The 15,237-nt window shown below is 33.3% G+C and overlaps 1 protein-coding gene, 1 long non-coding RNA gene and 1 pseudogene across 49 annotated transcripts; 1 reads left to right on the forward strand and 2 right to left on the reverse strand.

Moving 5' to 3' along the window:
- Nucleotides 1–3,133: 3,133 nt before the first annotated feature.
- On the reverse strand, nt 3,134–5,534 carry LOC140832166 (BTB/POZ domain-containing protein At3g05675-like; annotated as a pseudogene).
- A 748-nt stretch (nt 5,535–6,282) lies between these two features.
- On the reverse strand, nt 6,283–12,330 carry LOC140832167 (uncharacterized). 47 transcript variants are annotated; one of them, XR_012118051.1, is made up of 8 exons: nt 11,267–11,385; nt 10,846–11,156; nt 10,637–10,753; nt 8,611–8,665; nt 8,414–8,477; nt 7,831–8,200; nt 6,948–7,036; nt 6,283–6,800 (listed from the first exon to the last, which is right to left on the reverse strand). XR_012118051.1 is itself a non-coding variant. In XM_073196029.1 (7 exons), the coding sequence occupies exons 3-7, from the start codon at nt 10,920–10,922 to the stop codon at nt 8,100–8,102; spliced, it is 414 nt and encodes a 137-aa protein (XP_073052130.1). In that variant the 5' UTR covers nt 10,923–10,950; nt 11,041–11,156; nt 12,196–12,324; the 3' UTR covers nt 6,283–8,099. The 47 variants fall into 47 exon arrangements, 13 of the variants coding, with proteins under 13 accessions (XP_073052130.1, XP_073052127.1, XP_073052124.1 ...); XR_012118052.1 differs by having other exon boundaries at nt 6,283–6,805; XR_012118046.1 differs by adding an exon at nt 7,563–7,595 and having other exon boundaries at nt 6,283–7,036.
- Nucleotides 12,331–13,996: 1,666 nt separating this feature from the next.
- Nucleotides 13,997–14,842, forward strand: LOC140832170 (uncharacterized). Of its 2 annotated transcripts, none has more exons than XR_012118075.1 (3): nt 13,997–14,231; nt 14,345–14,396; nt 14,588–14,842. It is a non-coding gene; the product is annotated as an uncharacterized lncRNA (long non-coding RNA). The 2 variants fall into 2 exon arrangements; XR_012118076.1 differs by having other exon boundaries at nt 14,591–14,842.
- Nucleotides 14,843–15,237: the final 395 nt, after the last annotated feature.

The following is a 15,237-nucleotide window of genomic DNA, read 5'->3' on the forward strand; positions in this document are numbered from 1 at the left end:
CCCTAACCCGAACATGAACTCGTATAACCCGACTCAACCCGTCTAACCCGCATAACCCAGATTTTATTAATTTTTTAAATTTTTTTAAAAAATTAATGACAAAAATTCAAAAAAATACAAAATAATAATAATATTTTAATTTAAACACATAATAACAAAATTTTCGATTTAAATTTGAAAGTTTAATCGTAGAAAATTAAAAGTATATTTACTAAATCAAATAAAAAATTGTTAAAAAAATAAAAATATGCAAAATAAATATTAAATGATGAAAATTTATCATATAAATATACAATAAATTTTGTTCAAACATACAATATATAAAAATACAGGTAATATTTTTTTAAAAAAAATTTGCGGGTCAACCCGCGACCCAACCCGAAACCCGTCTAATATGGCACTAACCCGAATCGACACAACCCGAACCTGATTTTTTTCGTATTAGGTCGCGTCGGGTTGACGAATCGTGTCGTATTTTGACATCCCTACGAAAATATCCATATTTTCGAGTTTATGGTTGTTTTAAAAAAAATTACTTTATGATACAGAGTATATTTGTAGTATACCAAAGGTTGGAGGGACCTATGTGCGAATATTTGTGTCTCTATTCTCAGATTTCAACGAATCCAATAGGTCACATCCATTGGATCACATAGGGTGATAGAGATGACAATTTTTCTTTTGGAGAAAACCCAAAATTGAACGAGTTTGTGGATTTTTCAAATCCTTGAAGCAAATCGATGATGTGTATGAGAATGTTATCTTCATCACCGAACTCGTTCTGATACCTCCGATAATAATATCATTACTAGTAACAATGATTTTTGTAATAATAAAAAAACTCAAATTCATAACATTCAAATCTTGTTTATGATCTAACTCGTCAACTTATGATAATTATGTGATTCCATCTTTTTTTTTATAAAACTCGTGGATTACATAAAATCGTATTGTTTGAGTAATATTAGCATTTATATATATATATATATATATATATATATATATATATATATATATATATATATATATTATTGTATCAATATTCTTTAAATAAATTTGAAATTATATGGGTTAATTCAACCGGTATTTGAAGTGGCGATGAAGATAATGATTTAATTGACTTAAACTAACTATAATCTAACACACAAAACAATATACAAAGAATATGTTAAAAGTCATAAACTTCTAACGTGAGACAAACTCTCATAATTTCCTAATAAGACCTCCATGGACTTTGCTGCCAACATTAGATATATAAATTTTCATTTACCATAATTTGGCTTTGAGAAAATAAATATTTCGGGAAAAAAAAATTCTCAAAATATAGATTTCAATTTTTAAGTCAACTTAGATTTTATATTGATTTAATAAATTTTAATTTGTTCCCAAATGATTGGGTGCATTTAAAAATAATAATTGTATATTATTAGGATATCTCCGAATTTAATTATCATGAATTGTCATTATTAAAGACGATACGGGGGCAATTAACGACGCAGATTGAATCCAAATGATTTTGCATGACATCGATAATTCTACTATATCCCCAGGAAAATACTCCAAAGTTGTATTTAAACATTTATTTCTTATAAATAAAAATAAAAATTTGAACATTTATTTCTTATAAGGGTAATCACAAAGGTTCATTCAGTTGAATTAGTTTTTTCATAAATAGATCGAATGGTTGATTTTTAATTTTTAATACTATATCAAATTGAACTTAGTCCATACTATTTATACTGCTAGAACTTTATAAATTACTTCAGCTATCATTTATATTTATTTTTTTAAAAAATATTATTATCATTATTATTCAATCTTTAAATCTTTCGTTAATTAATTATTAGATGTCTAGTTTTATAAAGTAATGACATTTCGTTAATACCATTTACAAAGTTTCAAGTGTAGAGTTAAATTTAGGCGGAGAAATTTTCTTTGTAGAGTTAACAAAGTTTCAAGTGTCTGAATAAAGATTTTACTTGAAAAATATGAAAGTAAAAAAAGATTTGGATGAATAAATTAAAACCCACTAACCGAACTGTTTCCAGACGCAAAGTAAATTGAATACACACTTTTTAACAAATCGAACTAGACAAGGTAACTGAATTCAAAAGGTACGTATACATAGATAACTTTTTTTAAAAAAAATTGAATGTGCATGAACTTCCGTTTCGGTCGGAAGTGAAAGGATAATATTAATACTCTGTTTTTAAACTTCTTTTAACATATTAGCTTCCCTAATAGATATTGAGGAGCTCACCTACGTCAATGGACTTTACGCTCACCAGAATTGACGTTTCCGATGTCATGCATGGTCTATTCTGCATGAGCATGGTTTTGTGTGCCTTGTTGTGAATATGAGATAGCGTAAAAACTCATATGCCCGACGTTCTGCCACAGTTAAAGATCATGCAAGGAAGGAGCTATTATCGTCCACTAAGAATATCGCTGTTATTGTAGCAAAACGTACGATTTATTTTTTAAAAAATTAAGAAATAAACAAAATAACATAAGCCGTTAACCGGAGTTTCGATGTTTGTTTTATACTTTTATTGAGCTCGGACAGATATTATAGCCTTCCTCCACATTTTATTTTTTTATTTACTTTATATTTAAGTTTTTTTTTTTCAACAAAATGAACCTTACTCATTTGCCTCCCAAAGCTTTATCCGACATTCCTTATCTTTCTCTGACATCTTGGTCCATGAATCCATGGTTGCAACACACACCCAAAGCACCACCATCCATGGCCTGCTCGATGGCTGAGCACTCAGGTGTCGCACCACCCTTCACTAATCACCACTGACTCGACAGCTGAGTAACTCCTTCCCCTCTCATTCTTTGGCATGTTTTCCATTTTATCCATCATGTTCACTTCTACAGATTTTCTTGTTTCGGAACATTCAATCTCAAAAACCTCAAGCAAACTCTTATCCTGATAGGATATTTGCTGTATTTACTAAACACAGGCACGCTGGGTTTCTACCACGTTTTCGGTGCCTCTGTTTTTGTCACCATAGCCAAGGAGATGATCTTTTCGTTTGTGTACAGGGAGCAGAAGAATGGGTTTGACATGGATAAAAGTGTCTACTACATAGATAAAAACTAGGCAGATTATGTATAAAACCAAGGTAAAATGGAGGTTAATTAATTAAACACCCCCAGGCTAAGAGATTCATAAAAGTTAAAACTAAAAAAAAAAACACGCGAAAATCAGAGTATGACAGCAGCATCATCAACGCTGTCCAAACCTGAAACTAATCTTCTCTTGGCAGATTTCGTTCTAAAAGACCATACTTCAAAAGCTTCGCTCAGATCAGGATACGTTACATGCTCTGTACTCATCCAATCTGCAAGAATTTCGGCTTGATCATCAGATGGTAGCGCCAAAACTAAGGAAAGTATTGCCCCTTCGATGCTTTGGCACGTATCTTCGTCCATTTTGGAAGGGAAATCCATATCCTTGGCAATCATTGAATCAAGAATAGGCTTCAGTTTTCTAATGAACGGCAGCCATGATTTGAGCAGCTTCACTCGTCGTGGCGCTGGAAGAATCACATTCCCATATCCTACCGCATCAAGTACTTTTGACGTCACTTCAATTATCTTAACTTTTAAATGCCACATGATATTTTCGAGTTTCTTGTCTTCGACAACCAACAATACATTATCAGATAAATCAATCCATTTGACAACAAATTCATCCATAAGCCCCATTTTAGGTAGAATATTGCACATCCATTCAATATCAGATAAATTCTGCATAATTTTACTCTCAGCTACTGTGCATGTGACGTCAAATTTCATAACCGAGGATAGTTCTCTCTCAAACAAAGAAAATGTATTTGACAGGCCAATTCTTGCCTCCCTTTTTACCTCATTATCAGCTGTGACCAACGGCATATCTTCATCATCCCGGAGCATGAAATCAACTTGTTCTTGGGCTGAAATTCTAAGCTCGTCTCCAAAAGGAGGGAAAGGATTGTCAGTAGAGGTAGCAAGGCGAATTGCAGATATTAGAACACCTTTCGAGGCATTTATATTTTCGGGTTGGATTCTTGCTAGTATAGGCATGGCCATTGGACCTAATCGTGAAACTACTTTAACAATCTCACCTTCCTCAATATCTTCCCAAGGTAAAGCCTCCAGGTACTGAATGCAACTGTTGATTACTGCTTCACACTGTAAGGTTTCAGCCACTTGAAGAATGCCAAGAGCAGATTGAACAGAATCTCATGTGTCCAAAACCGAGTCTGAAGGAAGATAAAGTAGCTTTAAAAGTTTGACATAGCGATCATAATCAAATTTCGAGCACTCTATCTCAACAGAAGCATGAGAACTTTGGTTCGAAAGTCTATCTGCAAAGTACTTGCTCTTGCTTTTAAGAATAAGTGAATGTGAATAGTAGAGTTCCTGTCTTCCAACCTTATTTCTTAACCGTATAGCAACATCACTCGTACGCTGGTCGTCAAATTTAAGCAAGTTGACCTCTGCTTTTCTATACATCACACTTCAACTCACCAAACACCATGCTTCATAAAACTTTAAGCACGCTATTTTTTAATTTTAATGAGCCAGACAAAGGATAGATCAATAGGCATTCACTATATCCAGCAAGATAAATATACATCAATTACTACCGCAAAGTCGAACAGGATGCAAATAGCACCTTATGTAAAAGTCAAGCTCAAGCACGCAAAAGACGTTCAGAACATAGAGATGCTTATTCTCAAATAAGAACACATGCACATGAACTGCATTATATTAACATTTACCAACACAGTTATTTTACAATATATCTCCCCACAACATGAAGATTCAAACCAAAATAAGCAAAGCACCTTTGCCCATGTCAACAACAAAATAAATTCAAACACGTAATGAAATATATAATGGACTATTAAACAGCGGAAATGAAAAGACCAGGAAAGTTACTAATACCACTAAGGATAAATTTTTAATTGAAATGAAAATTTCGCTCGGTGGAGCAAGACAAGCATACATATTTCAGAAGTAAATCATGAATCATGCCTATGGTATGGTCCCTCGTATTCATTATCAACCAAATTTTCAGCGAGAAAAGCATATGTTAATGCTTTTAATCGGAATCATAAAAGCATAAAGTTCATAAGCCATAGCTGGGTCATTATAGAGCACGGCTAAGTAATAAAACAGGCTCTGAAAATAGAGAAAAATCGAAATTAAATATGCATCCGCAGCTCAAGATGATAAATTTATCAGCAATTACAAGACTAAACGGGGAACGAACATTCACAACTTTTCGTAAAACATCAAATTCTCACAAAACAAGAACTGAAAAGGCACTCACAATTAAACGTCGCCCAAATTCTTCATCAATTGAGTTATAAAAAAAACACATCAAACCCACCGCAAGTCTTGATTTTGACGTAACGGGGCTTTCTCGTGGAACTTTGAATCGAAATGGGTTCGAGTTGAGTGATAATGCAGAGAAAGGAGCGAAGTGGGATTAGCTTGTCAGCCCAAGTAGCCGTCTGCCAAGCTAATATATTTTATATTTATAGTCATCAATTTGGTGAGGATCCAAGAAAGGAAATGAATTGTCTGATTGCTATCCGGATGGACATCCTATTCCATTTTGAGTGAATCTCATTAGAGTCCGTCTTAATACGTGAGACGGATAATCCTATCTATATTCACAATAAAAAATTATATTTTTAACATAAAAAATAATACATTTTCATGGGTGATCAAAATAAGATATCAATCTCACAAATACGAACCGTGAGACCGTCTCACACAAATTTTTGATTTTTTTTTCTTGTTTCTTTTTTACCTTTACTTTCTCTTTTTATAAAATTATTATAACTACAAAATAAAAAATATAATAACAATCACATACTGCATGGAAAATAAAATTTAAATGAATGAGGTTAATATTTAAGCTAGAGAAGAATCGACAAATTCGAAAATACTTGTGATTATTTTCTTTCTAAAAAATTAATAAATAATGTTTACAGATTTTTACTCTTGTTGAGGATGATTTTAAAGACATTAATTTTTCAGATTTTTTTTTTCAAAAATGTTGTCAGGTACCTAAAAGATCAAAAAGATCGATTTCAAAAAATAAAAGAAAAAAAGAAAAAAAAGGAGATAAAAAAAAAAAGTCCTGTGTTTCTTTTTCCCTTTTAACTTTTGATTGTTTTTTAAAGATTGAATTCAATGAATAAGATTGAATTCAATGAATTTGGAAAAGTGTTGGCTTAACCCATTTCCAACGCCAATTAGGAATAATAATAAAAATAAAACGAACCAAAATACATAGAACATGCTGAAAACGATATCCATCCACTTGCACCTTCTTCTTGGATAGGAAGTGGATGTAAATATTTTTACAAGAGAAGTAAAAAAACCTAGTACAAACACTGACAGTGAGAAGATGATAGCTTTTCCATATTATTTCCATGTAAAACTTTTGAGCTTTTTCGCTCCAAAGTGGCCACAAGTCACCCCAGATTGATCGCCGAGCTTGATGCTGCAAAGTGGGATTCTTCATCTGCGTGATGATAACACGGTCAAAGGAGCCTTCTGTTCCTTTGCCCATTGGTCGAATGTCACACATCCAAGTCGACTAAATTACCCCTTCGAAATGGCACATAAATGATTCTTCCCCACCCGCTTCCAAGATCAGCACTAGGCATTTCTCCATTTTCGTCCTCTCCGTATTCTTCCTCTACATCATTATTCTCCACAGATGAATCAATTTCTGACACATTTGAATCAGATGCAGCGGTTTTCTCCTCTGCTTCATACAGATCATTCTGCTCTTTTACGATAAAAAATTAGGCTCTAAGGGGCGACAATTCAAAGTTTAATCGGTATTCCTCGAGAGGATAGAAATTGGTATAGAAACAAGTATGAGATGATCACAAGTACTTGAAGTCAAATATAAAAATTGGAACACTCACCAACATCCTTGTCTAGATCTTCAGGTATCCTTTTAAAATTCTTCTCTTTTAACGTATCAAACTTCACACCATCAAGTGGCCAAGGTTCTCTGCTCGAGATAACCAATTAATTTATCAAATTGACGTAACATTAAAATGAGGAACATGACATACTCATCGAGTACTTTTGAGCACATTTACTTGGATGGAAACTAGGAAATGAAATGAAATTAAAATATTGATTCTTAACTAACATAGTATAGATCAAGCTGTTCGTGGCATATTATTGGTTTAAAACAGAGACTGATACTTGATTTATTTTAGAAAATATTCAAGCCAATGCTAGTCATTTCTGAACGCTAAGCCGTGTTTTCAGAGCCCAAAGACGAAGCAAATAAAGTTCAATAGACGAACCTTCAACTATCTGACATGCATTAAGATGATTTACAACGGGAAATAGAGATGGCAAAAAGGGCTTATATACAAGAGAAAGTAGATTACTCATAGTGGAGTCTTAATAGCGTCAAAACACATTAATAGTTCAGAAAATTTTAAATTCACTAGAATAAATTTAGATGCATACAAGGCACCTGAATCTGCATTCTTTGTTTAATTCTTAAATGCCCTAAAATTTACCTCTATCCTCATCCATATGCCAGAGAAGTGACTCTGCAAACATTTTCCAATTGTGACTCAATTATTGATTGCATAAGTTAAATATTTTGATGCCAAGACGGCACCAAAATTTGGCTGTGTCCACAAACCCATATAAAGGATAGTTTCAAGAAATATGGACGAAATAGAGATAAATATACTAAGAACAAATGAGATATAATCCAAAAAACAACTTAGCAATCACAAAGAGGTAATACGCATGCTTAAAAATTGGGTTTAGAAACATTACCAGGATATCTCCAGTGAGATCCCAGAGTTGGCGTACAAGGTAATTCTGTCCTTCACAGATGGTATCCCTCCAAGCACTTACGACTTCCCCCAATTTCTCAAAGATGTTAACCACACACAATCACATAATTCATAGAAAAGGAGAAGCAAAAAAAAAAAAACTTCTTCCACAAGTAATGAACTCATTCCACTCGTCAGTCGTACCCAAATAAGATCTGCCATTATACTTAAATCAATATGAAAAAGGATGCAGAGCAATAAGAATGATACTTAAAGCAATAAAAGACCATGTCGCCTGCCAGACTTGTTAATATGCCTAGCCAACAACTGGATGTTATCAAAGTTATGGATCAGGGGCAAATTTTGTAGTGCTACGATTTTACCAATATGAAAATCAGAATCACCTAGTGATGCTCAATTTTATATTATAAAGATTCAGTACAATGGAAAAAAGAGCATCTTTGAAAATAATTGTAGAATCATAGTACGACCTCGTGTACAAGATATCAATCATAAGGCAAATTCAGGTAATTCGACAACCCTACAAATACGGAGACTGCTCAAATTATGCTTTAAAAAAGTACCTTTATGGATAAAATATTCCGTTATATTTTCCTGCCCATTCCCCAAGATTAAGATGCAATTTTCCTGTGTGTTTGAAAACAGTCTTTTAAGGTAGTCGTAAATAATCATAAAAACTACCTTAAACCTTCATTAATTCTTTCACTGAAAATTGTTTTTTTGTCAAAACAAGGAAATATTCAAATCTAAGTGATGGTACCTTTGATTCTATGTGCATCGAATCACTCAGCCAATATTGAGCCATTGTCCCGTTTCTGCATTCCACAAAATTGAATTTATAGTCTTTTTTCTAGCTTCAGCTGCGTCTCTAAAGCATGCAGCTGTTCTAGAATTCCCAGTAACATGCGCCATAGATGATATGTCAAGTTCCATCTAAGGTGAAACGGCACAAATTAAGCCATATCAGAAGAAAATTAAAAGTTACTGAATGAGCCGATAAAAACAGATTCTTTTCTAAATCTTAACTTGAGAATGAATGCATTCAAATCCATTGGTATGTGTTGGAACATTTCATGTTCGCAATCTTGATTTTGATGTTAACAAAACTTGTTATTGTGTTTCTAACATATTTACTCAAGTGTGAAGTTGCAAACTCAAGAAGCAAGCTGAAACTGAATTCTGCACAAACTGAATTTCCGGCGAGCTTCGGTGTTTTGATGATATCTCCCAGCTGGATGATTCAAATGACAATCCGCCAATTACACTGATCATAAAACTCAATTTGGAACAAGTCGTATTTCACGTCAGTTGGGCCAAATCGGATGTTATCATGGTCTAACTGATCGCTCAATTACCGAACTGATCACACGAAAACAGCAATCAGTTGGGTTTGAGCAGCTGCGGTATTTTGCTCATATCTCTCAGCTCGGTTATCGAAACGAAGCGATTCAGTATGCGTTGGAAAGATAAGACAAAGATCTACAAATCATTCTTAGAAGTCAAAGTCTGAATCGAAGCTTACGATGCTGATAAATGACGATGAAGCTACTGGTTCAGCACAAACTGAAATCAGCTAGGCTAATTTCAGCACACCAGCTGAAATTGAACCAACTGAACCAGCTGCTGACCAACTGAACTGAACCAGCTGCTGACCAACTGAACTGAACCAGCTGAGTTGACCAGAGTTGACCAGTCGGGAAAATGCCCATCAAGCTGAATTTGACCGTTGCAATTCCAGAAACAGTACATAAACTTTTCAAACGGTCATATTATTGTGTCTAACATATATATCAGTGTTGGAGCCTATAAATACAATATTTTGAAGATCAAACAAGGGCTTTGAAGTGGATTCAAAGCATGGGCAGTTAGCATGAAAAAATCAGCTAGTTGAGAGCAAAAGCCCTTGTGTGAGGATACATTTGAGATGTACACTGTAATTGATAAATTCCTCACACACAATCACTCACACATATACAAGAGAGTTGAACTTCAAAGATTAGTTGAGTGAGTCTTGCACAAAGACGTAAAACTTGTGTATGTAGTCTTTGCATATGAGACATTAAACAATATGCTGATTGTGAGGTGTTGCCTACAATCTTGAGTGCTAGAAGTTCAGTTTAGGCAGTGGAGTAAGTCCTAGCTGAATGGGTTTGTAAAACGTGTTGTATAAATCAAAGTCTTCTAGTGGATCCTTCCCAAGGGGTGACGTAGGAGTGTTTGAAATCTCCGAACATCCATAAACAAATTCGTGTCTATTTGTTTATTGCATTTACTTATCATTTTCGTAGTGTTTAAATGATGCATTGTTGAAGCATTTTATGTGTTCTTCAAATACCAAAATATTGCATACCAAGTGTTTGATAAAATGCTTCAAGTAAAATATTTTTACTCATTCAACTTGCATATATTTTAAATGGTTTCCAAAATATTTATTCGGTTTCTACGAAGGATTATTTCGAGTGTTTTCCGCTTGGTTTTTAACCAAACTCGATTTAATTTGTCGGTGTTCAATATTTCAAGAACCGAGCTATTGTAGCTCAACGATGATCCCCCTAACCGACCTAACAGTATGACTGATGTTGTGGCTAATGTTGTAAGATCAAATTCATTCCTCAAAAACGATGCTCAGACAAAGATACCATAGGACGAAATCATGTGGCGTATATTTTTATATTTTCTAGATATATAACCTTATACAAGAAAAATATACACACAAAGGGCCATGTAAAAGATTATTTTTTCGAAATTTCTCGTTGCTATTATTCAAACACAAACTAAACGTTCACCTCATCCATCTAGTGCTAATGTCCCAACCAGATTCTATAGCTGATGCCAATTGCCAATTCACAAAAAAGTCGTGTTCTCTCACAACTATTTGAAAGCTTGGAAGCCGTTTCCCTGTCCTGAAGTGTAGAATTTTATTTCTCAACCAATTCTTTCATATTGTGAATTTGAAATTTCGAAAAGTAAAAACAAAAGATAGATACGTTCTTACAATGGTTGATTACTCTGGCCTTGGTTGATCCCACATTGCATAATAACGACACAATGTGTGGCTTGAACCTTCTGCATCTTGTATCATCACCTTATGCATCCCTTCCTACAATACCAAAATAAGAGCCAAACTCGAAAAATACGAGACACACAACAACATACAATTTATACAAGAGATTAAGCTTGCATCAATTGCCCGAATTCCAAAACTCGTGCTCCTTGAGCAAATCCATAAGGGATTTTGCAACCAACTCGTAATCACATGTCCGATTGTACACATTCATAACCATGGAACTCAGGAGAGGAGGTTGGCTGCAGACATGAGAAAAGCCATATATAGGTAGAAATGTAACAAAAGAGGTGATGATATTTATTCAATGATCAATAACATATATTTATTCGATGATCAATAACATATATACCTCCTATTAGTGTTATAGGCCCTTGGGCCATTCGGAACATAGCCGTATTCATCGATAAGTGAAATAAGATTACAAAAATTCCTCTTGCTGTATCATACACTCTATTCGCTAACAACCCTCTGCATCATCACACCATTAAACAAATATATTATCAATCAGATTCAACAAAATAAAAATAAAAAACCAAAATTTGTAAATATATATATATAATTAATACACAAGCTCCTCAGTTGTCCCTTCAACTCCACCTACAGCACTACCACTATACATGGTTGAGCAGTTCGGAAATTGGAACGATGCGTAAATTGCTAATATCATCATCGGAGCTTCGAATTACGAAACTAAGCAAGGCGTACCAAAATACAAAGCGGAGTATGAACAAGCACATAAGTTTGAAATTAAACGCACAGAAGCACAGAAGTTTCAACATTTTGCTAGCACCGAATTGCACCATTGGGTTACCACAATTAAATGCATCTCCTACATATATTTGATGATCAAATACTAATTTTTTTTTACCACGAGGTGTATCTCAACCTGATAATCACATAATCAGCCTTCGCAAATCATATGTAACAAAATCAAACGGCGCTCAAAAGAAAGAAATCATGGGAAGTAGGCAGCTGTAGCTGAAAAGACAACACTTGAAAGAGGGCCCCCAACCAAACCAGCTGAGTTCAAATTCAAGTTTAAACTCGATTCGAAGCTTGAATAAAATAATATTTCCATCCGATCTTGGCCAGATATAATCGAGCGCAAGTTCCATCAGGTACAAACTATGCCTCATTTACAAATTTAAAGCTCAAAATCCGGGCATGAAAAGTTTTCTTCTTTCGATACCCATTCATGTTCAAATAACTAAATCAAGCAAACAAATACTGCAAATAATCCACATAATACAGGGTTTCGGCATCTTCGTGAATGGGTACCTTGTTCTTCCAAAAAAATACAAGCATCAAGAGTACAGTACAGACAAAGAATTTATCGGTGTTGGGAGAGGAGAATGCGTACAGTTTCTGAAGAGATCTGGGTTCAGATAGAGATGAAAAGCGAGGGCAGAAAAGTCAATAACATAAAATTAGAGGAGCCGGGACAAAATTGGAAATATATTATATTTTTTTGGATTTTGCCATTGAATACTCTAATGATGGTTATTATATTATTAATACAATTTTCTATTTGTTAAGAATTGTGCAATATTATTGTTCTTATTATTTATTTTGATATTATTTTTTAGCTATTAAAAAGTGAAGAACATGCATGCAATATTTTGCATATATGTTTGGAATTTGAAATGAGATGTATCTCATGGTAAATGAAATTTTGAAAGAATGGTTTGTTTATTAATTTATTGTTATTTACTAGCCACGCATTTTGTTGGGATGATGATGAAAAATAAATACAATTTAAAGTGTTACGACATATACATCAATTCTTAAATTTATCTCTGCTATGAAGAACTTACCTCGTAAAAATCAAACAATTTCAGCTCATATTTCTGGAAGTCGTCGTATGGTAAAAAAACATACTTCTTTCAAGTGAATTTTACTACATTGTCATATTTATACTTTCAAGTTCAACAACCAAAAGTAAAATTCAACATGTTTCGTGAATTAAAATAGCATAATATAATAATATAATGATTATAAATATCGATATATCGATATACAATTTATATTGGTTTAGAATTTAACATTATTATTTTTATTATTTGTAATTATTTTTACATTATATAGTTATTCAGATATTAAAATAAAATATCACAAATCCAAGTTCTTTTATCTACGGTTTCAAATTTAAAATGTGTTACAGTTAGACTTCATGAATTTTAGATAATAATTTATTATACATGAATAATATATACTCTAGTATTTGAAAAGAACAAAGGATGAAATATTATATGGTAGATAAAATAATTATTCAAAAACTCACATATTTCATATTATAATAACTTATGAGTTTTAAAATAATTTTATACCTATTACAAAAAAAAAAATAGTTTTAATGTATATATTAATAACTTAACCAAATAAAATTAATAGTATTGTAATGTATGAAATTGAATTCAAAAACTCCCATATTTCATATTATAATAAAGTTTGCTGGCTACAGCATGCATTGGCTCGTGATTTATCCAAATATGTATCAAAGATAATAAACAGGAGGTTCCATCGTTTAAAAAGAAAAAAAAAACTCACGACCCAAAGTAAATTCACAGTGGGCATCTTGTTTATATGTCCAAGTGGGAATTAAGGCGTACTACTGTGAAACCTGCCCAAATCGTTATCCCCAAGTTTGCTGATGCGACATCCACGTACAGTTTCATTCACTCGTGAATGGTCTGTTATCTGTATGAACAAACGACATATATATAGTGGAAACAACTTTTAGATAATTGATCTTCATGCATGTGCCTCCTCCATCCAAAGTGCTTTCTTTCTGTCCAATCACTGAGAATTGAAAATACAGTCAAACCACATCATGCATGCCGACTATGATCATCGATAGTGTAATATCTATCAATGAGTTTGATGATATATAAACGTTTTTTCGGCGGTGATTGTGCCAAAAAGTACTGATATTGTATGAGCGAAGTAGATGATTTTGACATGAATTTGGCGTAGTCCCAACCACATGGATAATATCTAATAATAATTATTATTATTTACAAAAACGTATATCGATCTAAGTTTTTTGTACTCTATATAGCATGGCATATTTGACTTTGAGAGTGAAAAAAACATTGTGGGAATTTGGTTTCATAAACTTATTCAACCAGGCTTTTGAGTGATAATATGCATATAATGGCTCCATACAACTTCAAGTATAAAAAAGCACACAGGCGCCCATTTCGCACAAATGTTACTTTTGCACGTCTAAATTAATTGTAGAAATCCTCGAAGCATGAAGATTTTTCTTCTCGTATTTCTCCTAATATTGGCATCTTCTTGTGTTTCTTCTTTAGGTTGAGAGAAGTACTCTTTCAAATCTCATTGGTGCTTTTTGTAATGATTTGAGAACAAAATTTCCGATCCATGATGACTACTAAAAGAACCATGTTTGTTATCTGTTAAACAGGCCAGGAATATGAACTCGAAGACAGAGAAGGTTCCCTAATCTTCATCACAAGGTATGTAACATAAACACACACACCTATACATACATACATACATACATACATATATATATCATGATATATATTTTTACATAATTAATGCAACAAATATATATATTCCATGCAAGCTTTAGTTTTGTAAGAAGTAATTAATTGTTACTTCACACGCATTACGCACGTTCATGGTGGATTTTGTGGGAAGCCAGCAGGTGAAAAGAGAGCTGATTGCAATGTTGGATTACTGTGAAGGGGGGGCAAACACCGCGCACGATCCCGGCAAAGGCAAGCATTGTTAATACATAACTACTGGTGCTTCAAAAACAAGTAATATATAAATGTGTGTAATGGGAGAAAATATTTAATGGTAATAATAATAATAATAATAAAATAGCTAGAGTTGTGGAAACATATCGAGTGTATTTCCATTAATATGGTGTGATATATGCCACAAATTAAATTAATTATCCCAACATGCATGATATGCACTTGAATTAATGAAATTCCGAAGGTACAAGAAACAACAAATGCTGCTAACTCAAAAAAAGAAGAAGAGTATTTTGCCTTTGTAGAGGATTCTAAGGACCGTGAAAAGTTAATTGGAACATTTTTCGTACGTTAATTATGCAGATCATTCATTATGTGAGGTTTACTTTGCATTTCCAAAATGTTGATTAAAGGGCTTCAAGAGTTGGGGATAACGCTTACATGTAAAACTTGTCTCTATGCATAGCTAACCATCAAACTTTGGCGCGAATCAGTTGTCGTTCTTCGTCTTAGTATGTGACCCTTTTAGTATGCTATTCGAGTTGAAGTTTAGTTAGTGTTATGATACGTGAAACATATCATGTAGATTTAA

The sequence above is a fragment of the Primulina eburnea genome, chromosome 5 (assembly GCF_022965805.1).
Source record: "Primulina eburnea isolate SZY01 chromosome 5, ASM2296580v1, whole genome shotgun sequence".
NCBI lineage: Eukaryota > Viridiplantae > Streptophyta > Magnoliopsida > Lamiales > Gesneriaceae > Primulina > Primulina eburnea.

Coding starts and splice junctions, on each gene's coding strand:
- LOC140832167 (XM_073196029.1), bottom strand. CDS start 10,922: ATGCAGAAGGTTCAAGCCACACATTGTGTCGTTATTATGCAATGTGGG. Junction 10,754..10,845: donor GGCCAGAGTAATCAACCATT/GTAAGAACGTAT, acceptor TCTACACTTCAG/GACAGGGAAACGGCTTCCAA. Junction 8,478..8,610: donor CGATGCACATAGAATCAAAG/GTACCATCACTT, acceptor TCAAACACACAG/GAAAATTGCATCTTAATCTT.